Genomic DNA, 25772 nt, shown 5'->3' with positions numbered 1-25772 from the left:
TTGTTAGATCCGGATCATGGCTCATCCGGCGGTTAGTCCGGTGAAGAGCGATCTCGCTCTGATACCACTTGTTAGTACCAATAGATTCAAAATATCTCCACAATGGTATGATATTGTCCACTTTAGGCCTAACCCCTCATGGCTTTGTTCTTGGACTCTCCCCAAAAGACCTCATACCAATGGAGATACTTTCCATCCTTTAAACCTATGATCTTTTCCATGTGTTTTAGATGTAGGACTATGTTTGCACCCTTACAACCCCACAATATCTTGGAGTCGGAGTGGATCAAGTTGATGGAATCGAGGAGCTTAAGTCCTCTCAGATTATATGGATCGGTTTGATTAAGGAGTCGGGTGGACTGAGCTAAGTGAGGAATTGGGTGGTCGAGCTAATGGAGTCGAGGAGCCTGAGTCTTCTCGAGTCGGATGGCCAAGCTGATGGAGTCGAGGAGTCTGAATTCTCTGGGGTCGTGTTGACAAAGCTAAGCGAGGAGTCAAATAGCTGAGCTTATGGAATCGAAGAGTCTGAGTCCTCTGGGATCATGTGGACCAGCTGATGTTAGTACCGATGAAATTAAAATGTCTTCACTATGTAATGATATTGTCTATTCTGAACCTAAGCTCTCATGGTTTTATTTTGAGCTCAACCCAAAAGACTTCATTCCAATGGATATATCTTCTACCTTATAAATCCATTATCTTTTTCATGTATTTCCAAATAGGATTTTGATTGTATCCCAACAGAGAAATCTTCTTACTGTTGGGTTGCAAGGGTGTAAACATAGTCCCACATCTAAAGTACATGGAAAACATCATGGGGTTAAAAGGATGGAAAGTATGATCTCCATTGGTATGAGGTCTTTTGGGGAAAATCCAAGAACAAAGTCATGAGGATTTAGGCCCAAAGTAGATAATATCATATCATTGTGAAGATATTTTGATTCCATCGATTTTAACAAGTGGTATCAGAGCGAGACCGCTCTTCATCGGACTAACCGTCAGATAAGCCATGATCCAGATCTAACCATGTGGTTTGAACTTTAAACAAAGGAAGTGGATGCTCCTGTATCTGAATCAAGAGGACCAGACACCAGATGAGAAGTCCTAGTAGGTCGGGTGGACTGAGGGGCAAAAAGTCCTAGTTGCGACTAGGTGGGAAGTCCTAGTAGGTCAGGTGGACCGAGAGGCAAAAGTCCTAGCTGCGGCTAGGTGGGAAGTCCTAGTAGGTCGGGTGGACCGAGAGACAAAAAATCCTAGTGGATAGAGGATTCAGACATAAAAAAAATGACGTTGAGGGAGGCCTGTGGTCCTTTGTTTGAGGGGGAGATTGTTGAGTTGCAAGGGTACAAATATAGTCCCGCATCTAAAGTATATGAAAAATATCATGGGGTTAAAAGGATGGAAAGTATCTCCATTGGTATGAGGCCTTTTGGGAGAGCCCAAAAACAAAGCCATGAGGGTTTAGGCCCATAGTGAACAATATCATACCATTGTGGAGATATTTTGATTCCATCGATTTTAACACTTACAACCATGTTATTACAAGAACACAATAAGAAAGTAAATATAAATACAAATGAAATTGAAAATAACTTTATAATAAAATCATACTTTAGATACTTTCTTATTGTTTGGAATAGCCTTTTGTTGATTTGGAAATGCACAACACTTCGTCTCAGAATCTCCAAGAATCAACGTCTTCTAATCTTCATAAAACCCTTTTTTCGAGGGTTGCAATTAGGTTGATTTTGTCTATCAATCAATTGACCTTACTCACCAATCGATTGTCACGTTGGATCACCGTTTAAACCTGTAAAATGATTATTTTTGCTTGACCAATCAATTGCATCAATCAATTACTTTAGGCCAATCAATTCCTCAATCGATTCCAAAGCATTTTGTTCGTTGGCCATTATCAGCCAATTGATTATGCTGACCACCTTTTGCCAATCGATTGATAGCCAACCCCAAACCTTGAATTCTGAGTTTAGGGTTTACCAATTGATTGGTGAACCTCACTAATCGATTGGTCATGCAACCTCAGTGATATGGTGGAAAATGGATCTATACATGGTGGAATTAAGTCAAAAGTTAAGTCTAAGTAGAGGTCAAAAGTCAAGTCTAAGTGGAGGTCAAAGCGACTCCTCGATTCTAAAGGACTCAAGCTCCACATGACCCTAGAGGACTCAAGCTCCTCGGCTCCATCAGTTTAGTTACCCAACTTCAGAGGACTCAGGCTCCTCGACTCCATTGGCTCAGCCACCCAACTCCTCACTCAACTCGATCTACCCAACTCCTCAATCAACCTGGTTCACACTACCCTAGAGGACTCAAGCTCAGTCAAGCACATTTTGTAGGTTTAAACGGTCAGATCCAACGTGACAATCAATTGATGAGTAAGATCAATCGATTGTTAAGTGGAAATTAGCCTGATTGCACCCTAGAAAAAGGGGTTTCATGAAGATTAGAAGATGTTGATTCTTGAAGATTCTGAGGTGAAGTGCTGATGTTTTTCAAAATCAACAAGAAGTTATTCTAAGCAACAAAAAGTATCCAAGTAAGGTTTCATTGTAAAGTTATTTTCAATTCATTTGTGTTTGTATTTATTTTTCTTGTTGTGTTATTATAAGAATAAGGTTGTAAGAAGGTGTCTTCGCCTTACGCTTTTGTCCTAGGATGGGAATGTTTAGTAGAAGTGGATAGATAGAAGTAGACCCTTGAATTAGTCGTCTCAAAGAGACAGATACCAAATAAAACTAAAGTGTTATGCATGTGACGTCAAATTTGATTCAAGTTTCTACTGTGTATTCAAACGACGAACACAAGATCAAGACAAAAAGTGATTAGAGCTATAGTCATCTCCCCCCCCCCCCCCCCCCCCCCCTCCTCTAGATCGCACGGATTCTAACATTTTTTATGAGGAAAAAGAGGTGTATAAGGACAATTTTATATGTATAATTACGGGATGTATGTGTAATTTTTCTTAATTCTTTTTATAGGAGTTGACATTAAATATTGTGAATTTATTTTTTTTCCTTGTACTTGTAATTTGACACTTAGTTGTCAAATCAAGTTGAAAATAGTCATGTTCATTTATGTGTAAAAGATGCTCAAAATGGAATTATGCTCTGTTTACTTACAGAGGAAAGATTTTAATTATATGGAAAGATTTCATTTGATTACAAATATGACACATATTTATTAAAATTTTAATTATTCATAATTTTTTAATTATGGTCATATAATATTTAAATATACATAATTAATCAAAATCTTAATATCATATCTTTTATTAAGTGCATGATTATCTCATCATGATTTATCATATCTTTGGATTGACTCAATGATGAGAATGAACCACTCATCAATAGCGGCCCTAAATATATGCACCTTTAAGAATAATAACATCATCTATATATAAACATGATTTGGAGTGTTTAGAAGGCTCTGAAGTATATTAAACAATAAGGAATGTTTAAGACGTTCTTTAAATATCAATGGTTGAAAGTAACCATCTATATTTTTATCTTATTCAATTATCATATTTATTTAGTATAAAGTATGATATAAATTCTAACAGATATATCATTAGGTACAATTACTAGTTAGCATTAATTATATGTAATTGCTATAACTAAGCAATACAACTGTGGTCATTGGTTAACTCAATGGAACAATCAATATATGGTTTGTATTTACAAAAGATGATCACTAGAACTCTCTTGAAAGCTTGGATCAATCCATACTTGAACCAAAAAATATATTTCAATATATGTATGACATACGGATATAGCAAATCAAAATAACGTAAAATATTCATTCAAAAAATATTTATCCTAGAATTTATTCATTTCAAGGAAATTTTTTTCTTGAAAATTATTTTAAAATCATTAAGTATTTTGCCTTTAAGTAATGGTGAAAGTGAAAAGTTTTTCTAATTAACTCAAAAATTATTTCCTCTCACTCATACTCACTGCAACGTAACTCTACCACGTAAACACTAATTAGCTTCACCACACGTCCGCTCTTCTACGAAGGCAACAACCTAGCTACCACAATCAATAAGAAAAATATCTTAATGACATTAATTTTACCCCAAACAAATTGACCTTAATATAGTCCAAAAGGTGGATCGGATCAACATCAATATAATTTTTCGTTCAGATCAATTAGTCTGGTCTAATTTTTATAGCTCTATATATATGAACCAAATTAATTTCCTGTCGAACTCGTCCTCTAAAATCTAAGTAGTTTAATTTCTTTCCTTCAAAAAAAGTGTTCACAAAATCATTGAGAATGTCTGGTCTACAACATTTTGCATAGTTGTCATTGCTTCTTTTTCAAATAATTGGCGTTGAACAGCTAGCCCAACACAATTGACTAGCTGAGGGTTGAGAAGAGAGAGTGTGACCTCCCCATTAATGATGGTATAGAAACTAGTGGGGAGAAGCATTATTAGGAAAAAGTCTCTCTCACGCATTTAAACCTTGCTATATAATTGTTTCAACACCAAAAGCAAATTTAATTTTGATTGATCATCAGAAGGCCATCATGCTCTCCTCCTCCCTCTCTTGCAATTCAACAATCAAATTAGATGACAATTTCTTCATTCAAGCCCTACAGTTGTTTTTAAATTAGTTCTCATGTAATGGAATAACCAGATTAAGTATATTGAATTCTTATAATTAACGATAAATATCCTTCTAGGTGATACACAATAATTAATTCACCGTCCATATCCATCCGGTCAACCCAGTTTGTCAAGTACGTCTATTCACACCTTGTTCGGTCCATCATCAACGATATATATATATCCACTTACGGGTGGTAAAATTAAGATACCTCGTTTACATAATACAATTTGACCTATAATTTAATTATATTTTTGTATTTAAAATAAACAAATTCAGTACAAAAGGTTAATATTACACTTGTATTTAGTTAATTATTTACTAGTAATTTATATAAATCTTAAATATATATATTCTAATAAATTAATTATAAATATATAATATAAATAAATAATAATACATATATCGGTTCAAAATCGAATGGAACTGATTATATTGAAATTGAATAAATTAAAAAATATATTAAACCAACTGAATCAACCGATCTTTCTAATAAAAATTAAATAAATCAAATCGATAAAAAATATCTATTAATTTGATTGAAAACCAATTGACTAAATTGTGATATTAATTTTTTAAAATCACCACAATGATATTGTATTCCACAAAAATCAATACTAAAGTGGTATTGATTTTAGAGTGTATAATATTGATTTTTAAAATTTAGCACTATAATAATATTGTTATTTGAATGCAACACCAGAGTGGGACAGCTCTATTTCAGTTGATAATATCAATTTATTCAGTTTTAAAATCGAAAATGAATCTAATTATTCAAAATAATTAATATTTTTTAAAATAAATTGAACTAAAATTTTAAATTCATTTAATTAATTCGATTTAACCAACTTTTACTTACCCCTATTTATATGAATTATATTTAATTTTTATAGATAAAATTAATTATAAGTTGTTCATGATCCTCTTAATTATATAAGTCATGTCATTTGTATTTATTTATCTAAAAATTTACATGTTTTTTTTTTAATTTATTCAATTCTTTAAAAATTGAAAATTTATCCTATTTAAAGTGTATTTGACATCCATTCTAATAGTTTCTTATCATAGCTCGCAATGAAAATTGTGGTTTGGCCACAATTTTACGATCTCGACTATGAAAGGCGGAGTCCTCGTAGATCGATCTGAGCAAGTTTTCCAACTGCTTGATGCTCTTCGTCCTCGATGCTGCCTTGTACACGCTCATTCTCTCCCCAGAAGCCATTGCATTATCGATCAGATAAGCGGATAAAAAACTTAGAGGGTTTTATATTGGTCCGATCATATTTATAAACAGAAGAAATATTTTGAAATTTAAAATATTTTAGCGCGTGTAAATATATGAGAAGGGGTAATACGTGAAGACCTCTATCGTGCAAGTTAGCACTTCTATTATTTATTCTGTACACCATGGAAATTTTGCAATAAGCAGAGGTAATTAAAACATTAATTTAGCTAATTACTTGTAATTAGCTAAACAGAATCTAATTAAAATATGTTCACGAGTTTTTTGACATCTGAAATAATGTCTCTAGTTTATATAATAATGAGACAATTATTATAATATTTTTATTGAGTTAAAGTAAGAAAAATGTGAATTGGAGAAGTGTGGCTAGCTCCTTGAATCAATTCAGTAACACAAATTGGGCTTTAGAGATTGTATGGCCCAATTTTGTGTTGCTATTCTAAAATGTATTCTTTAGAATTGATTCTACAATAAAAATTAGGCAAAATAATGTTCATTTATAAGATATAGTGTTTGTTTCACCAAATTGTACTAGACTAGGTTAGAGTATGATTATCATCTAGCCAATTAGGGTTAGCCAACTAATTTTTTTTATTGGATTGTCTTAAACATAATTTATATTTGTCTAATCATACATATACTTGGGATAATTTAAATTTTTACCATAAAATATTTTGATCCTAATCATTCTCATTCTTTCCTTATCACAAACTCACATTGGCCCAAAGTGCAAACTAAATAATGCGGAATTTAAGTGTGCCTTGATCTATGATAGGTAATTACCCAATTTGGATCCTCTCCACCTGGAAGATGTTAGCCCATAAGAATATATTATAATTTGCATGGTTATAAATTAGTAATATATCTAAAGTCACGCCTCTTGAGTCAACCCTCAAGTCAAGATCCATATTAGTCTTTTCATGAAAGAAAAGTCATCGGATAGAATAAAGGAGCCATCTTGCGATTCAAAGCTCATTGTCTGAATGTGTGGAAAAACAAACAAACTGATTAATAACGACTATGACTCATATAGAAGACTTGGGAGTCAATAAGACTTGGACAATTTGTGTCCATCAATGTTATTTTCATTTTTATTTGAAACTTCCACACATAAGAATTTCATGTTATTATATATTTTAAATATATAATTAATATAAATTGAGTTCAAGTTATCATTTGCTAGAAATTTGGAAGTTTAAAATATAACTTGTTACAAGATTAAAATTTGTAATAATAAATATGCTGTTTCACTCTTAACTTTGCAAACAACTTCCTTTCGTTTACATGTAAATAAAATTTTAAAATATTTTGTAAAAATAATTTTTAGATATTGAAGATATTTAAACAATATTATTTGATTCTTCTTTAGGATGCGATTAATAGTATTTAATGTATAGATGCAGAGACTTTGACCCATCCACCATGAAAGATGCTTGAAAGTGATGTACAAATTGTGCTCCACGAGTCAGCGAATTGTCAAATTATAGAAATGGACGGAGGGGCCCGCACCAGCGTCCCCTTCGAGGTCCTTTAAATTCAGTGTTGTTTAATTTATTATATATATAATTAATGATATATATATAATTAATGATATATATATATATATTTATAATTAATGATATATATATATATAATTAATAAACAAATCAAACATAGTCATTTAAAAAGCAAATATAAAAAATTCGTCTTGGATTGTGTCACATAAATGGACAGAAGTAGAATAAAATCCTTTTCAGTGGAAGTTATTCTAAAAATAATAATTTCTATTTAAAAACAAATTAAAATTGACAAGATTTATTATGAATTTTAATTTATCAGTTATAATCAGTTAATTCTTATTATAGTAATTAATATGTGAATAAAGCAAAATGAACCAATAATTATTTCGTGTAACTATATTAGATCCGGGGAACTTTTCCACTGATTTTTGTGCATTTTTTACACTAATTTAATAGTACCAAAGAATCATTTCGATGTGGTATCGAATCTATATCTGATAAAAGACATGCTAATCTGGACAGACTCAAAAATTTGGATAGGGTTCAAATTAGGGATAGCAATAATAATAGGATTTGAATCGGATTCTATATATCCATCCTCATCTTCATCCTCATTTATCTCATTTATTATATTTATCTCTATCTTGATTGAGTATTCAATTTTCATCTTCATCCTCGATATCCATACTCATCCAAATATTCTATTACCACCTATAATTATATTTTTTAAAAATTTTGAATTATTTTGATAAAGTTATGGATATTTACCAAAGTTATGGATATTTACCAAAGTTAAAAAGGATTAAAAATAAAAATTAACAAATTAAACATCATACCGCTGATAAAATGGAAGAAGAAAACAAATCTATACTTAATTATCCGATTATTTAATCAGATTTTCCATTGAATTTGAAGAAAATTATCATTCCTAATTCAAATAATTCTTATCAAAGCTTTACACAAAAGATTGAAATAGGAAGTAAATATTTTACGTAGCTATCAAAATAAGATAATGTCTCAAAAAGCAATTACAAAATTATGTAATTCTAATATAAATTTTGTACCATTAACTATTTCAATGAGCTTAAATTTAAAAGAACTAGAATGAAAACATAATAACGACATATATAAGTCTAACGAGATCAAGAATTTATATATGAGATTTTAGATTTTGGAAAAATCAAAGGAAGTTGGTCCCATAAAAATGTGATGGAGATCCGATAAAACTGCGATTTGAAACCCGTCTTCACTGGACGTGTGATGGAGATTTTTGCTCTACTTTCTTCCCATATATATATAGCAGGTCCTCTAAACTTTTATTTGTTTTTTGTTTTTTGTTTTTTGGTTTTTTACATCATATATTTAAATTCTTTCTGGGGAGTTATATTTTAGTTGAAATATTGTATAGAATCTTTTTATTTTTCTTTGAATATATATTTGAATTTGTTACCTGTTCAAAGGACCTCAACCTCAAGCGAGAGCTTATGAAATGTTAGTCGACAGCAAAGCCCTCACTCCCCTTTCTATCAAGAGACATAGAAGCAATCCTCCCCTATAACCAATCATCCGGGGCTGGGAAGCGAGATCGAATGCGAAAGTAACAAAGGCTACCTAATTCACGATCTAATGTCATTTGTGGCAATAAAAACTCCTATTTAATTTAAGGGATTTTATTTGATTTTTGGAGTGTGAGAACCAACGAAGAGAGAGATCAGATACAGTTGGATATGTTTGTCGTCACTGTCGAGGCCATAGAACTAGTAACAAAGAATATTTTCTTCCAAAACCAAAGTTATTTTTGTTATTACATGAAAACAGTGTAACATGAGATTTCATTTGGCTCCTCGTACCTTTTGATCTCATAGAATATATAATTTGATTCTCTCTGTGAAGACATAATTGTAGAGATATACAAGTTGAACCACCACATTTTCTCATATATTTGTGTTTGTAATGTTGCTGTGCTATAGGTTTTTTATGAAAATCACCAGGTCCCCGGGGCAATGGTGCAACGGTAAGACATCTGGGTTGTGATCCAGGACCTGCGGTTCGATCCCCAGCTACGGCGTATTTACAGAAATTTTTCTCCAAATGGGGAACGCAATCAAAGGATGCTGGGCATCTGGATTGGCCGTCGTATGTGTTTCCCAATTCACCCTGGTGGTCGGTGGAAAACTTCCATGGGATCGGGCCGGTCACCCCCAGGAATTGAGTCCATAAGACTGACTGAAATTTATCATTTTTTTTATTTTTTTTTAATGAAAATCACCAGAAGGCAAGTCAATCTTTAAGGCTATGTTTACCAGTGAAATAGAACCCGAGAGAATAGAATAGCTTATTTACACCATCCTTCATATAACATTTTTTTAATTGCTCCAATCTAACTAATTGGGTTAGTTAATCTAGTCAATTCAGACAGATTAGTTGATCCAATCAATTTGGATGGAAAAAGCAGACCGATTTGATCAGGCCACACATGGAAGTCGATTTGGGCGGACCAATTAGGTCGGTTAGGTTGGATGAGTGGATCAAATAGGTCAGTCAAATTGAATGAGTCATTGGGTTCGTCGGTGAGGTCAGGTTGACAAGCAACAAGTCATACTGCCAAGTCGCAATCAGTTTAATCGGAATAATGGGGCTACCTAAGTTAGCGGGGTTGGACGAGCCAATTGGTCGACTCATTTTATCAAGTCAATCAATCCAATCAACTCATTAAGTTGGACAATTTAAATAGGCTGATAAAAAGAATCATAAATCACTATGAAAAAACTAATAAAACTAGCTGAATTAGTCACTTAGATAAGCAATCTAGCCAGATGGGTCGATCATATAGAGTCGATCCGGAAGATCAATTGAAGTAAATTGTGTAAGTAAATGAAGTAAAAAAATATTTGGATAAAAATACTTTTTATTGTAAAAATTTATTGTTTATCCATGAAGGACCAAGCAAGTAAATATTTACTATTTTCTTGTCTTATTCTATTCTTTAGTAATGTTTTTCTTTCCAATTTATTCTTTAGCAATAATAATTTGATTGATTTTATTTGGTTTAGATTACAATGATTCCCAATTAATATAATATTATTATCATATCAACAAATTAGTTATAATCCAAGAATATGATTATTTTAACAGTTTAAAATTTTCTACAATTTAGAAAGTTAATAAAAAATTTTTCAATAATTACTCTTTGATATTAAAATTGAATTAATTGAAATGTAGTGAAACCTAATTGAAATCAAATTAATTAATTTAATAAATTTTAATTTAAATACTTATAAATTTAAAAGAGATAATTTATCTTAAATTTTAATCAATAAATTATATTTATTAATTAAATAAAACGAGATATCACGACTTTGTGCTGGTCAATCCCCAAACACTACCCTATATTTGAGCGGCAAATTGCTCTTTATTGAGCAAACCAGAAACTTCTTCTAATGGGTCAAAAACCAAAGCTCTGTATTCCTTTCTCCTCCATTGTGATCCTAAACAAAATCATTCTCTGGATTCACGTTTTCTTGATCTCCAACACCACCATCGCCCATGCCGACGACCGGAAGATCCTCCTCAACCTGAAAGATCACTGGAGCAGCACCTCTGCTCTTGGCTCCTGGAACACCTCCTCTCCGCACTGCCAATGGCCAGGAATCCAATGCGACAATGGCGGCTTCGTCACTGCGATAACCATCCCCAACATACACATCAACCAATCAGTCCCACCCTTCATCTGCGACCTCAAAAGCCTCTCACACCTCGACCTCAGCTACAACGACATCGCCACCGGCTTCCCCACCGGCCTCTACAACTGCTCCAATCTCCAGTACCTCGACCTCTCCCAGAACTACTTCGTTGGAGAGATTCCGGACGATATTGACAAATTGTCTTCTCACCTCACGTACCTCGACCTCTCCGCTAACAACTTTACCGGCGATGTCCCGCCTTCCATTGGGCGGATTAGGTCGCTCCAGTTCCTACATCTCTTCTCTAACCAGTTGAATGTCGGGTTTCCGGCCGAGCTCGGCCAACTATCCAAGCTCCAAAATCTCACTCTCGCATATAATCCTTTTGCGAGCCAACGGATTCCAGCAGAGTTCGGAAACATGCGGAGTCTCAAGTACCTATGGATGTCAAAAACTCAACTAGTCGGCGAGATACCGGAGAGTTTTAAAAATCTGACGGAGCTCGAGCACCTCGACCTTGCCATGAATTCTCTCGATGGTTCAATTCCTGAATTCATATGGTCGCTAGACAAGCTGAAAATAATATATTTGTACTACAATAATCTGTCCGGAGAAATCCACGGCGAGATCACGGCGACCAGCTTAGAGGAGATCGATGTGTCCGGCAACCACCTGAACGGGTCCATACCAGCGGAATTCAGCAAGCTTGTCAATCTCAAAAAGTTGTTCATGTACTACAATGAACTTTCCGGTGAGATTCCCAGCGACATCGCCTTCCTATCCAAGCTATATGACATTAGGCTCTTTAGTAACCAGCTCACCGGAGTGTTGCCGTCAGAGCTTGGGAAGCACTCCAGGCTAAGGAATTTTGAGGTGTGGGACAACAGGATTTCCGGTAGCTTGCCCGATGGGCTATGCGCAAAAGGAGCTCTGAATTCAGTGGTGGTCTCCAACAACAACTTCTCCGGCCAACCGACTGCTTTTCTCGCCAATGAGTGTCACACCCTGACTAGCTTTCAACTCTATAACAACAGCTTCTCTGGTGAATTTCCTTTCAAGATATGGTCGACTGCAGCCAATTTGACAACGGTGTTGATCCAACATAACCACTTGTCTGGCACTCTGCCGGATATGTTGCCGTGGAAACTGCGACACTTGGAGATCCAAGACAACTTGTTCTCTGGAAAGATCCCGTCCTCAGCTCCAAAACTGCTGGTTTTCGATGGGAGCAACAACAGGTTATCCGGCAAAATTCCAGAAGTACTCTCAGGAATGCCGAGTCTCCTGCGTCTATTGTTGGGTGGAAATGAAATCTCTGGTTCAATTCCGGCGGGCATATCCGCTTTGAAGCCCCTCACAGAGCTCAACCTCAAGAACAACCACCTCTCGGGAAACATCCCGGCGGAGATTGGGCTGTTGTCAGAGCTCAAGTTAATAGACCTGTCATGGAACATGTTGTCAGGGCCGATTCCGCCGGAGATGGGCAACCTTATACTCAACTCTCTTGACTTGTCCCACAACCAGCTATCCGGCGAGATACCTATCCAGTTGCAGAACCAAGCTTATGGACAAAGCTTTTCAGCAAATCCTGGACTCTGTTCATCCAAGTTCATGGCAACTCTGAATCTTTGTGCACAACGGTCGACCAATACAAATATGTCTTCACAGAGATTGTTCATAATATTCATAGTGCTCGGTGGATTCGTGCTCCTAATAATATTTGTGATAGGGATTTTGATGTGCCGCCGACAGCCCAACATCGTGGATGAGCTGCCATGGAAGATGACTTCTTTTCAGAGAGTGGACTTCACTGAAGCTAGTATAATATGTAAACTAACAGAAGGAAACCTCATCGGCAAGGGAGGGTCCGGCGAGGTGTACAGAGCTGACATTGGCAATGACACTGGCATGACAGTGGCCGTCAAGAGAATTCGGAATAATGGAAAGATAGACTCTATGATGGAGAAGACCTTTGAGGCCGAGGTCAAGATCTTGGGCTCAATTAGGCACGCCAACATTGTGAAGCTACACTGTTGCATCTCTAATGCAAACTCTAAGCTCCTTGTCTATGAGTACATGGAGAACGGGAGCCTGTATCAGTGGCTACACCGGCAAAGACAAGCACCGAACTTTGAGCACACTGAATCACTGGATTGGTCTAGGAGATTGGGGGTCGCCATAGATGCAGCAAAAGGGTTGTGCTACATGCACCACCACTGTCCAGCGCCAGTCATACACCGTGACGTGAAGTCCAGCAATATACTTCTTAACTCGGAGTTCGGAGCTAAAATTGCAGACTTTGGTTTGGCACGCATGTTAATCAAGGCTGGTGAGCTCGAAACAGCATCAATTATCGGAGGCACCTTCGGCTACATGCCTCCAGGTGAATTCTTGAACTAACGACTTTACAAGTTTTCAGTTTGTAGCAAATGAAGCTTTGGTTCATAGATCAAATTCTGCTCAATTGTAGAGTATGCGTTTTCAAAGAAGATAACAGAGAAGGTGGACGTTTATAGCTTTGGGGTGGTACTCTTGGAGCTGACAACAGGAAGGGAAGCAAGAGATGGTGGTGAGTATGAAGGCTTAGCAGGGTGGGTCGCTCGCCACCAAATGGAGAATGGCAATGTAATGGAGCTGATAGATGAGGACTTGAGGGAAGATGTCGATTATTTGGATGACATAGTGACAATGCTAAGTCTCGGCATCATATGCACAAACAGGAATCCTGCATTCAGGCCTTCCATGAAAGAGGTGTTGCAAAACCTGATGGACTGCGACCGAAGAGACATTGGTCAAAGGAAATTTGATGTTGGTACACTACAGATGAAGAGATGGAGCCTACATGGAAGTTCATCGGTTGCAGATGAAGAATATGGCCACAGTTATCTGATGGATGCAGTTTAGCCAAAATCTAATTGCTTGCCGTATTCTTCATCTGCAACCTATGAACTTCCATTTAGGCTCCATCTCTTCATCGTACCAACATCAAATTTCCTTTGACCACAGTTATCTGATGGATGCAGTTTAGCCAAAATCTAATTGCTTTGTATACTAGCATTGGTCCTCAATGATTGAGGATGCTTTTCGTTGTCAATAAACGCAGGGCACTATAAATATTAACCAATAACCACCTACAAGCTGTATCATTGCACTTAAAGAAGTTTATTTTGATTGTATTATTGAATAAGCAGTCAAATGCATATCAGTTCTATTCTCAGACAGAAGATTTAGAGGTAACGATCAAAGAATTAAGAGAAATACCTAAAAGGGGTCGTTCGATCTGATGCTGACTATACTGAGCTCAAATGTTATTAGATTGACATACCTGACATCCTACACAAGCCACAAAGGTGGGTCAGTAAACAATAAACCAACAGTGGGTATACATTTGATCCAGGCTATATTAATCTTAAATGCAACCAGAAATATTGATCCCCTAGTAATTCGTAAGAAGTACAGAGAAGCTAAATGCTACTTTGAAAATATGATGGGAACTGATAAGAAATGTTAAAACTATAGATAACACTGATGAAGGATGATAAATCTTGGTATAAACCGAGCAACGATGTCATGTCAAAGCAGAGGATAAATGACAAAATTGAGAATGACAGATGGACAAGAGATAATTCAACACTAGGGCATCGATTTTTGTTAAGTCATACAATCTACCACTACTACTGCTACAACTACAACAAAAATAGCAAACCACATTACTTCCAGCTTTTCGAGATGGGTCACATAGCTCGTCCTGTTCATTCAACTTTATGCATGCTATTTTACTAGTAATGTCCTACATTTTTGTAAATCAGATTTTCAAGAGATAGGCATCTGACAAAAAGGTTCTTTAAATTTATAAGAAAAATGTCTAGAGAAATTGATATATCTTTGGCTACTTGCAACAGGATTCTTATTGCAAGTTCTCCAAAAAGGCATTGTTGTCCCATAGCTGAAAAAACTTTGAATTGAGTTTTGCACGCTACTAACTCATGCAGTTTTGTATCATGGAAAGCATACGCCCGCAACCAGATTTATTACCATGAACATAAACTTCGTCATCCTCAGTTATTAGAAGATGAGATGACTGCAAGAAGCCAAGTACTCGTTCCAATGCTCATGAGCAACAAACTTAGAAGCAATTCGTTAATTGATCAACCAACACAAGCAATGTTCAGCGATGTCTCTAAAGTAAAATAACAAATGGCATTATTGAGATTGAAGATCCCACTAGTCCAAATTCTTCAATTAAAAAACTTTTTCATAACTAGAATTGTTAGCCACACAATATGCGGGTGGAGATGAGCTTTTTTATTTGCTAAAGTTAAGATGGTGAACAAAATGTCTTCTATTGAATCATTTCATTCATATAGTTGCGTTTCAGATATTGTTCTGATTTCATCCACTAATGATAGTCTGAATGAGATAACTTTTGAAACAAAATGCAACATTTCATCTTCTAGGTTTCTCATCCAGATTCATCTAGCAGAAATGCGAAGTATCAGGTACTTTAGTTCTATAGCTTTATTCCTCCATAGTAATAAGGGGTGCAACCGAATTGGGGAGGGAAGTTTTAAGGAGGAAAAAACCTAGTCTAAATGTTTCAGGATATGGATAAAGAACCTGAATCAGAAACCCAACTCTACTTTGTGGGAAAAATATAATGAGTCCACAAGCTCAGGTTGGGTTTTAAATATTTCTATTTAGTCCCTGTCCCTAAGGCAAGATTGGGTAAAATCATATTGTTTTATTTTTTTTCATGTTTTTACAAAAAATAAATTGAAATAGGACCAAAAAATCAATTTTCCCAAACAAAAAAACTTGACTTCGACCAAACCTTTATGAATGATCAGGAATTTGAGCTTTTCGAACAAGCCCCCTTGCACCAAGTACAAACATTGATTCACACAGATCAATGAAGGGCACTCCTAGGACTAAAATGAAAATCCATTTATTATCTTGTTGTAGATAATTCCCTTTAAAGAAATAACAATAACAATAATCTTTTTCACTCTTGTCTTTTTCACTCTTGTTAATAATCTAGACATCATCAAGGACTCAATGTTGTGCCAATCAATAAAATACAGATTAATGGAACTGTTAATTAAGATTCTTGCATGGAACATTAAGTAACAACAATAGTCGCTTTATACCTTCATAGAACTTTTGACCTCTGGTATTATTAATATCTTCCAGTGGACAATAAATCTTGTATGTATAATCAAACTACTGTGGCTAATAAGAATGACAGACAGCGAGTCAAGAAATGATAGAGCAAGAGAAACATAGAGAGATGATTGATCAAGAAAGATGCATTATATGTTTATATAATCAAGATGACTAAACACTTTAATGAATATTTTCTTTTAATAAAATGTCAGTCGTTAATTATACATTAACTGATTGTGTTTGTAAATTTACATTTTTATACAATTTGATTTGTTTTAATAAATTGTAATATTTACCAGTTTCTAATTATAAAAAATTATTACAAATGAAATATTGTTACAGAAAATATGGATTATACAACACCAAGGTGAACATTCTCTCAATGAAATACAAAATTTTTATTAAAAAATTAACATTTTGTATTCAAAGAGGGATATCTCCTCAGTATTTCCTCATCAAAAAAATATTTCCATGGGAATTTCCACTCTTGAAAAATCCTAATAGATATGCCCTTGTAAGTTGTAATTCCCTTAGTAAATTACTGACTATGAAATTTTCAAGGGAGATTGCAAAGACAGTTTTCCCTTGAAATACTAGGCATTTCCAAGGGAAACCTTGATCAGTGAAACTGTATTTGCTAGTAGTGAGAGTGCATATCAGTAATCAATTGGAACAAAATTTGGGATTTCTTGATTTGTTCCAAAAGATATCGTTCCATGCTAAATAAAGGATCTTGAAAAGATAAATTAGTTTGAAAGTTCGTCTCTTAACAAGAAATTTTAATGAGCTTAACCGTTAGTGGTTTCATGCTGAGAGTAGTCAACTGGTTTTGGGCTTAGCTGATTATGTGAGAGTCCAGGTGGAAAGAGAGACTAAACTCTAACAATCGCTCTTTGATCCAATCTTAACCGTTTTAAGACTAACCTTGATGAAAAATCAAAAGCGTGTTTGTTAAAAACCGTATTTGCTAAAGCTTGCCCTACTCAGAAACTTAAGCAATTGTGCCAAAACTTTACCCTTTTGCTCAAACTGGTATAAAATTTGTATCCATAAGACATTCTGAAAGTAGATTAAAGTTGAGCAGCCACATAAACATAATATTGCCATACTTGAGAGAAATTATCGTAATGTGTTTCTTGAGATAGAAACCGTGCTAATTTTTCTCTTCAAGCACATTACTTAAGTTTTATCTGAGCTACATTCATCTGCCATTTCATGTATCACCTTTGCTAACAAGTATTTTAGTCATTTTCTGAGAACATAACACACTAATTATCTTTAAAAAACAAATCAGTTGAAGCTTAGTTTAACAGACGACAAGATCACTATTCTTTTTTCTTTTTTTCTTTTGCACCAAAGAATTCCTTTATTATTATCGCAACAGGAATCCTCCGATGAAAAAACCCTCGAAATCCTCCAAACGGCAGAATTCAAATTCAACTTCAACCAATAGCCTAAAGAAAAGATCAAACACGTACGTAAGAGGATTTATTAGTCCATGCCAAGAAATGGAGGGGCCACGGCCGTCTTGCGGTGACTCCTGGCCGTCGTGCCGCCTTCTACTGCCTCTTGCCGCGTCGTCAAAGCGGAGAAGCGTATCTATCTGGATCAAGCAGTAGTTTGCGACGGTTCTGATTGGGCCGGACCCAAATCAAATACATTTAGGTTTTGATTTCTCGATCATGATTGAACCCGTCGAATAAAACGGTGGGGTTGAATCCAATCGCATGTCGACATTTGACACCATACTTCCTCACCATGTCACTTTTGTATGCCATTCAATTGTTCTCTTTGATTTGTTGTATTGAAATCGTTTTGTTATCTGGTGTTCAATATTAGCCATTGATTTGGAAGTGGCACTGATGGTCATTGGAATAAATAAGTTTTGATAGTAAGGTACGGGTACGGGATGATGACCATTAGTGAATTACTTTATATTTGATACGAGAAAATGAAATGATAAGCAAAATGAAACATTTCATTTTCTTATCTGGTTGGCTGGCTTTAGCGCAACGATTCATTTTAAATTTGACCCCATCTACTTTGTTTGACTTTTTTTTTATCTGTTTGACTTGCTTTATCTACTGTTAAAGTTTGTATGACTTAATCCATTAGGTTTCTCTTGATTACTTTGTCCCGTTAGGTTTTTGATTGTCCTTCCTAGGCCCGATCAATTGAAAGATTGATATAATTCAAGAATCAAAACAATGATAATAAGGTCAATCAGACAATTGTCATCATGCCAAGAAAATTCACTCGATCACAGTCTACAAAACATATTAATTTAGTCGACAAATCAACAACGGCAATATTAAATTGATCATTATTTCTTAGTGGAGTAATTTGCCGATCCTGAAGCATAATAATCAATTTATCAGAAATATCCATTATTTGTTTCATATCAAAAATGGAGTAGAGTATTTTTTTTTTTAGTTAATAAAATACAGGACTACTCTTGGTCTTGGATTAGAAACTAAATCAAATTTCTTCAAAACTAAACACTTCATTTTCAAATTAATGTATATGACACGATTAGAAAATTTTATTTTTAATTGATTTAACATTCACACAATTCATGCCAAGAATTCTTTCTATGACAATACATTTATTTTTTTAAAAATCCTTTAGTCCTCAAAAAATTACAATTCAAAGTAAAAAATAATAATTCTATGATTCGTTTGTATTCAAATCAAACCAACTAATGTTTCTATTTGACTTCAGTTAAATCTACCACATTGATTCGGTTAAATTCCTAACAGATCAATACAAAAAAAAAAAACGATTCGACCGAGTAATTTGGTTTGAAACAAATAGATACCGCCCATAGTGGAGCAAAGTTTGAACATGTAGTTCATAGCATAACAACTAATTTGGTAACCTTCTCCAAGAGTTCGTGTTAACCACTAGGAATATTATACAGAATGCGAGAACAAGTACTATTAAAATCAAAGAAATAGAAGTCAAACGTAATCCCTAAATCCAGCGAGGACATGGTAATGACAAAGAATTCTTACCCAGAAATGTCAAAGAAATCTCCAACCCTACATCTTGAATCCCCACTCAAAATGTATTTCTTAACTCTCCAAACTACATACCGGCATTTAGCCTGTAAAATGCTCGTGGAACTTAATCAATACGCCTCTTTCCACAACTTCATCAGTCTATTTTGACAGATGAGTATATTTTGCGAACAAACCACAGACAGGCATAAAAGCCAATTGTCCCAGTTAACACGAAGAATGCATATGATGCAATGAGCATGTATCCAAAGTAAAGGATCCCAGATACCAGTTTGGTTATCTCCAACTTCGTGAAGAAATAGAATACTGCGTATGCAAAGAGGTACACTGCAGATGAACCAGCAGTCAAATATGCTCTCCACCACCAGTGATAATCTTCACTGCAAAGCTGAAAGTAGCAAAGCACAATTGTTATTTCTGCACAAGTTACGATAAGGATGATGAAGACTATGAACAGAAAGCCGAAGATGTAGTAAAACTGGTTCAGCCAAATTGATGTCAAAATGAAGAAGAGCTCAATGAAGACAGCACCAAACGGAAGTATGCCACCGATTAGGATAGAGAAAGCAGGCTGCATGTACCAAGCTTGCTCTGGAATTTGCCTCGGAATCTTATTTGTCTTCACAGGGTCCTCGATTGCTGGTTTCTTGAATCCTATATAGCTGCCAACAAAAACCAATGGCACCGAGATGCCAAACCATAGGAAAACCAGAGCAAACATGGTACCAAATGGAACTGCACCAGATGATTTCTCGCCCCAGATTATAGCATTCAGCACAAAGAAAATAGAAAAACCAATTCCAGGAAACATGAATGCAGTTCTCAAGGTGATCTTTTTCCACTCTGTGCCTTTGAACATTTTGTAGAGTCGAGCAGAGGTGTATCCGGCAAACAGTCCCATGAAAACCCACAAAAGAACCATTGCAGTCATCAGCCCACCACGGTTGGAAGGGGAGAGGAAGCCAAGCAATGCAAATATCATAGTAACCAAGGTCATCCCAAAGAACTGAACTCCAGTTCCCACATACACACACAGCAGATCTGACTGAGTAGGTGATCTAAAAGCATCCCCATGAACTAATTTCCATCCTGTTTCTTCCTGGACTTCCTCCTGTGTCTCCAGCTGATTGTAATTAGCAATATCTCGGTAAAGGGTTCTCATCATGATCATGGCTACCATTCCAGAAAGGAACAGAACTATCATCAAGGAATTCACAATAGAAAACCAGTGGATTTGATCATCATTCATGAGAAGATAGGTATCCCAACGAGAGGCCCATTTAATTTCACTGGACTGTCAGTGATAAGTTACTATAAGAAACATATTTGATAGACAATAGTAGACTATTTATATGGTTGCATACCTGGAAGGTGACATCAAAAGAGAAGACAACATATTTCTCTGCAGCAACTTCCTGGGGTATATTGCTAGTTGGAGTTATTTTAGCACTTGGGTTGCAGGTTTGCACATTAGGTTTTTTGTCATCCCACTCGCTGTATTCATGCTTTACACTGTTTGAAATAGAAAATATAAAGATATAAATAAAAACATCAAACATATTATAAAAAGAGCGGCACAGCTTTATGATGAGTGATTGTTCTTATCACTCAAAACACTGGCAACCTAGGCTGCAAACAAGCAATCTAATCATGTGTACTAAGACTTAACTAAATGTTATGTGTCTAAAAGTATAAATACACAAATTCATGCAAATACCATGCTGCATCACTAAGACTCAAAATAACTTGGTGAAATTATAACTGTTGGACCCAGTAGTTGACGAATATGAACTCGGTCTGTCGTTAGTAAAATGTAAACTGCACAAGAAAAAAAGAATCGCAAAAATGTCCCAGTCAATTAACAACAATCACTCTATATGCCACAGTAGAAGTTGGTTCAAGATTGACGACAGAATAACACAGGAACTCATCTTATCAGGCAACGAAACTGAGTTTTGAAACTGAAAACATATATGAGTCTTCAGATATTTCCTGGTTTGAAATGGTAAACAATAATTTATTAATGAAACATCACATCTAGGAGCTGACCTTATAAGTGCCAAGGCTTCAACGAGGGCATAAGGCAATTTTAATGATTTCTACCAAAGAATCAGAATGCAATTTAATATATTATAACTGACTAACAGTATGTTTCTAATAGATAATTCACTCCCACAACTTTGCTAGATATGCCAAAAATTTTCTCAGCAAATGCCATAACAAAAGTAGTACCCAAGAATTTTGTTTTGCAAAGGACCATTTTTAGATAGACGGACACAAGATTAATTTCACTACAATTAGGACTGTATATACTATATATACCCATATATTGCTTCATTTGATTCCAGACTCTTTCTAGAAAACAGATTTTGGAGTAGATTGTAAATTTGCAGGTCTAATAGTTGATTTTTTTAGTTCTCACAGCCTTCAATAAGTCAATTTTTTTCTAGTTAGAGTTACTCCAAACAAGCTAAAACTTAGACCAACTTTTAATTTTCAAATGTAAAACAAACTTTCTTTCAGGTGCTCAATTGTCACCTAAACAAACCTCTTAAGCATCACCAAAAAATCATGGTAGTGTGTTACTGTAGTCTGCCATTTCGAGTTGAGCTGTTTCATAAAATTACACTTTTGCTGAGATGTTTTATTTTTTTCTCATAAAATTACAGTTTTGTTGAGATTTTCTATTTTACTTGCATAAGATTCCAGATTTCTACCATATAAAAGACTACATAACTTGATCAAAATTTCCAGACAGTCACTCAGAACAATTATCTTTCAGCAGATAGGTGATCGAAAAAAAAAAGAATGTTAATAAGAAAGGATGTAAACATATCATGAATCATATGAAGAGTCAATACCTGCTTGGAATCACTTCAAAACCAACGATTCGATAATCTTCAGATTCTAAATCTTTATGATACATGACCTTGAAGCTGAGGTGATTATTTATGCAGTATTGATCTTCCTTCACCTGAGCACAAAAAACCAGATATTAGCCATCATAATTTAAATTTCTGAGTATTTTGCAGATAGTAACGGCAAGCTACCTTGTAACCAACACGGAATCCATGTTCATAACTTGCTATTTGACTTCCATCTCTTCTTTGCCTAGGGACTGCAACAGGAAGATTGTCCAATATCCTATAAACACAAGGATGAACACCAAGTTACCAGGCAATCAGGAGTCCATAAAAACTAACATATTAAACAAGCCACCGATGATAGAGAGTGCAAAAGAAAGAATGAAACTCAAACAAACAAAACACACATCAACATCTTGTTTTAAGAGGTCCGAACATGATTTCACTTACATATTAACCCGATACTCGTCATCTATCTTCTCCTTAAAATTTTTTGCCGCTTCAGGGGAAAGTTTTGCATGACAAACTACTTTGCAACCTTCATCTTTAAGCATTTTGAACTGATATTGAATGATGCAAATCACAGGGAAGAAAAAGCATTAAAGCAAGCAAACAACAGCATAGAATATTTTCCTTTCTTCTCTTTAAGATAGACGAGGGTTTAGTTTCCACATTATGAACGTTAGTCTTCACTCAAGAGAATCTAGCAAGTACTCACTGTGTAAACAGAATTCTCAATTCGGTCACCACGTAGAACCTCTCCCAAATTCTCAGCACTATTCATAACCTTTGAAGGTTTGCAATAGTCCAAAAAATAAAATTCATAAGGAAGTTGTGTCTTTGTTGACGAAAGCTTGTTGACTTTTACTTGAAGCTCGTCATCCTGTGTAGTGGAGAAAGTTCACCAATAAGTGTACTAAAGGAGCAACAGAAAACAATCATTTAATAATATCACCAAATATGAGAAATAAAAAATTTAGAAAGTAAATATAAAGAAAATTGTTTAGTGAGTTGTGAATCACAAGAATTTAATCAATTCTATGAGAAACATGAATGGCTAACAGTAAAAAAAATTGTTGAAAGACATCGAACTGTTGATTGTTTTTTCATAAGATTGAAACATATCCATATGTCCAGCAATTGCACAGTTCCAGGACAGGGATTAGACTTAAGCACTAGAGTTTGTCTTCATGGCAAGCTATTTGAGATGCTTAGAGCTGACTATCAGCAAGAAGTTCCCCGGTAGGTGACACATTTTTAACACATTCAACTTTCGTATTTGATCTTGGTGCCACAATTCAGTTCTTTTGCACATAACATATCAATGTCAAAGCCACAGAAACTATCGCTCTGTTATTAGTGATAAGGCCCTCCAGTTTGTAGGAAACTTGTAAAGGGGGCTAGGCTGTTACATAGGCTGCAACAATTTGTATACTTATGTCCAAACTAAGATTCATATCTTTCTCTATGAAAATCGTAGATTTTGAGTATCCGTCTAAGTCGTAGTTAGTAAAAAGGCATACCAAGCTTTTGAAAAACTTGTTAATGCAGCATCGATGTCTGAAAGCACTCAAAACAACATATCTGCAAGCCGCTCGGTTTATTCTTTCGCACATCACCGGAAACTAAAACTACCTCGAAAATGACTAGCATCCATGCATCATCTCTGATTTTATTACTAATTTAAAGATGAAAAAAGGACCTCAAACTAAAGAAACTTTTCTCCAATCCAATAATCAGAAAACCGACGCGAAAGGCAACACCATATCCACACATTTTGAGCCGAGATCCAACGGCAAAAAGAAGAAGAATACTTCATAACCCTAGCTCTCAAAACCAACAAGCAATGCTTAGGGACTGAAACCAGATCGGCCACGATTAGCGAAAACCAAGAATCAATTACCTTATGGAAATCGCGAGGAGCGACGCCTGGAAGGTAGAATGCAGCAGCCTGAGGCAGGAGGAGCGACAAGAGTAGAAGCGCCGCGATCTCACCGTGGTTCGCCATCGAGCGAGAGAAAGATCCCGGGGACCCCGTGAATGCACACCAATGTGTAGGTGTAGTTTATATGTTAATCCGAAAAATCAAATATAATAGAAAATATTAATTTATTAAAGTGAAGAGACACAAGTGGAACCAGGAAATTGTTAGATTAATTTTCTAATTCTAACACGAACGCTAAAAGAAGACCGAGAAGAGCATTGGAAGCGGGCATATACTCAAATCCAGGATTCTAATTAATTGTATCAGCGATTCAGCGTCAGAATCGTTTTGTCCAGGAATTAAATTAAAAAAGCAAACTGTTTCGGGCCAAATATTAATATATAATTACTAAATTTAGTATCAATAATTCACACTCTTTTGCTCCATCTATTAATTGTTAACCATACAGAAGGAATATATAATTCCCTTCTCACTAGAGTTATCTATATCACATGTCTTCCTATATATTGTCGATCAGTAAAGGTTTCCTAACGGAAAGAAATAAGGGAGATTATCCAGGGACTAGCATTGATTAACCATGAATGCGTTGGAATGAGATAAAATAATCGCGATAAAATTTCATGAGTAGCTAACTGATCATGAAACTTGCTCTTTGGCAGTCCTACTGAAGATATCTGAAGGTTTCTGATGAAAGTATTCATCTTCAATTGGTTTTGCGGCATGAAATCAAAAGTGCAGTATTCATTGACGTGTTTCTGTATCATCTAGCTAGGAAAATCAAATGCTGGAATTTTGGGCTTTGGGCTTTCGCTTTTGTTTTTAATACGTAATCGCATGGCGTAGAAGGAATCCAGAATCATGTGCTAGGCCCAATCCCATTCGGGGCTCGACAGAGTCTGGCTGGAGTGGTTTAACGCTGATACAGATTCAAACGGACTGGGTCAGGCCGGGCCACGATGAGCAGCTCTTCTCAGACATGACATGAACATGATTGCCTAGTACGGTAAAGTCGAGTTGCATTTAAGACGATGAGCCACGCATGGAATTGGAATGGGAATGACAGACGTAATGTTGTGTCTGTCCCATGCACAAATGTAGGTTAGAGAATGATTGGCCATCTTTCATTGGGCTCCATGTCGCATCTCACATCTCTCTCCTTGTATTGGATACTTTTATTAATTAATTATATACTTTATTTCACTGCTATTATTTGATGAGGGCAATTATTGACATCAGAAAGTTCAATGTTTCATAAAATTAATTTATTTAATTAGTAATTGTTATTCATTACAGATATGGTTTGATTGAACCATCTTCTGGCCATCAACCCATGCATCCTTAGACTTAATTTCCTTATAATTCCGTTGAAATTCATAAAGCATCCATCAAAGTTTGAATCATTGAACACACATATATATATATATATATATATATATCACTCTCATGACAATTCAAATTTAAATGACTCTCTCTATATAATTAATTAACTAGGTACGAACATAATTAGGATTTTATTTTTGGTTTTTAAAATCTAAGATCATCTTCAATTCTAGAAGCAAATCTAACATCATCAAGTCCAAAAATATATATAGGCGAAAATCATCCGGCTGGAATTCCACCTATAATCGCAGCGTACTGTTAAAGGAGAAAATATAGTCTTTTATACTGTATAAAAATAAAAGTGCAAATAAAGTAGGAGAGTAAAATGAAAATTTTGTCGGGGG

The 25772-nt window shown here is 35.2% G+C and overlaps 2 protein-coding genes across 3 annotated transcripts; one reads left to right on the top strand and one right to left on the bottom strand.

Annotated features, from left to right (window-relative positions):
- Positions 1-10813: 10813 nt before the first annotated feature.
- Positions 10814-14211, top strand: LOC141837225 (uncharacterized). The gene is made up of 2 exons (XM_074724667.1): positions 10814-13439; positions 13527-14211. The coding sequence occupies exons 1-2, from the start codon at positions 10814-10816 to the stop codon at positions 13958-13960; spliced, it is 3060 nt and encodes a 1019-aa protein (XP_074580768.1). The 3' UTR covers positions 13961-14211.
- Positions 14212-19134: 4923 nt separating this feature from the next.
- On the bottom strand, positions 19135-24126 carry LOC141839148 (transmembrane 9 superfamily member 7-like). Of its 2 annotated transcripts, XM_074726828.1 has the most exons (8): positions 24007-24126; positions 22822-22986; positions 22554-22663; positions 22290-22383; positions 22101-22213; positions 20604-20751; positions 19821-20533; positions 19490-19627 (listed from the first exon to the last, which is right to left on the bottom strand). In XM_074726828.1, the coding sequence occupies exons 1-8, from the start codon at positions 24109-24111 to the stop codon at positions 19585-19587; spliced, it is 1491 nt and encodes a 496-aa protein (XP_074582929.1). In that variant the 5' UTR covers positions 24112-24126; the 3' UTR covers positions 19490-19584. The 2 variants fall into 2 exon arrangements, with proteins under 2 accessions (XP_074582928.1, XP_074582929.1); XM_074726827.1 differs by having other exon boundaries at positions 19135-20533.
- Between the last annotated feature and the right edge of the window lie 1646 nt (positions 24127-25772).

Source organism: Curcuma longa, chromosome 11 (genome assembly GCF_044706935.1).
Source record: "Curcuma longa cultivar G26 ecotype Majalengka, Jawa Barat chromosome 11, ITB_CL_G26_1.1, whole genome shotgun sequence".
Classification (NCBI taxonomy): domain Eukaryota; kingdom Viridiplantae; phylum Streptophyta; class Magnoliopsida; order Zingiberales; family Zingiberaceae; genus Curcuma; species Curcuma longa.
Note: the sequence above shows the minus strand (reverse complement) of the source record. Positions and strands in the feature narration are given on the sequence as shown.

What these genes read in the sequence shown, in the direction of transcription:
- LOC141837225 (XM_074724667.1), top strand. Translation starts at nt 10,814, where the DNA reads ATGGGTCAAAAACCAAAGCTCTGTATTCCTTTCTCCTCCATTGTGATC. An exon ending in CTTCGGCTACATGCCTCCAG is followed by an intron (nt 13,440 to 13,526) that starts GTGAATTCTTGA and finishes GCTCAATTGTAG; the next exon opens with AGTATGCGTTTTCAAAGAAG.
- LOC141839148 (XM_074726827.1), bottom strand. Translation starts at nt 24,111, where the DNA reads ATGGCGAACCACGGTGAGATCGCGGCGCTTCTACTCTTGTCGCTCCTC. An exon ending in CTCCTCGCGATTTCCATAAG is followed by an intron (nt 22,987 to 24,006) that starts GTAATTGATTCT and finishes TCCACTACACAG; the next exon opens with GATGACGAGCTTCAAGTAAA. An exon ending in CTTTTGATGTCACCTTCCAG is followed by an intron (nt 20,534 to 20,603) that starts GTATGCAACCAT and finishes TATCACTGACAG; the next exon opens with TCCAGTGAAATTAAATGGGC.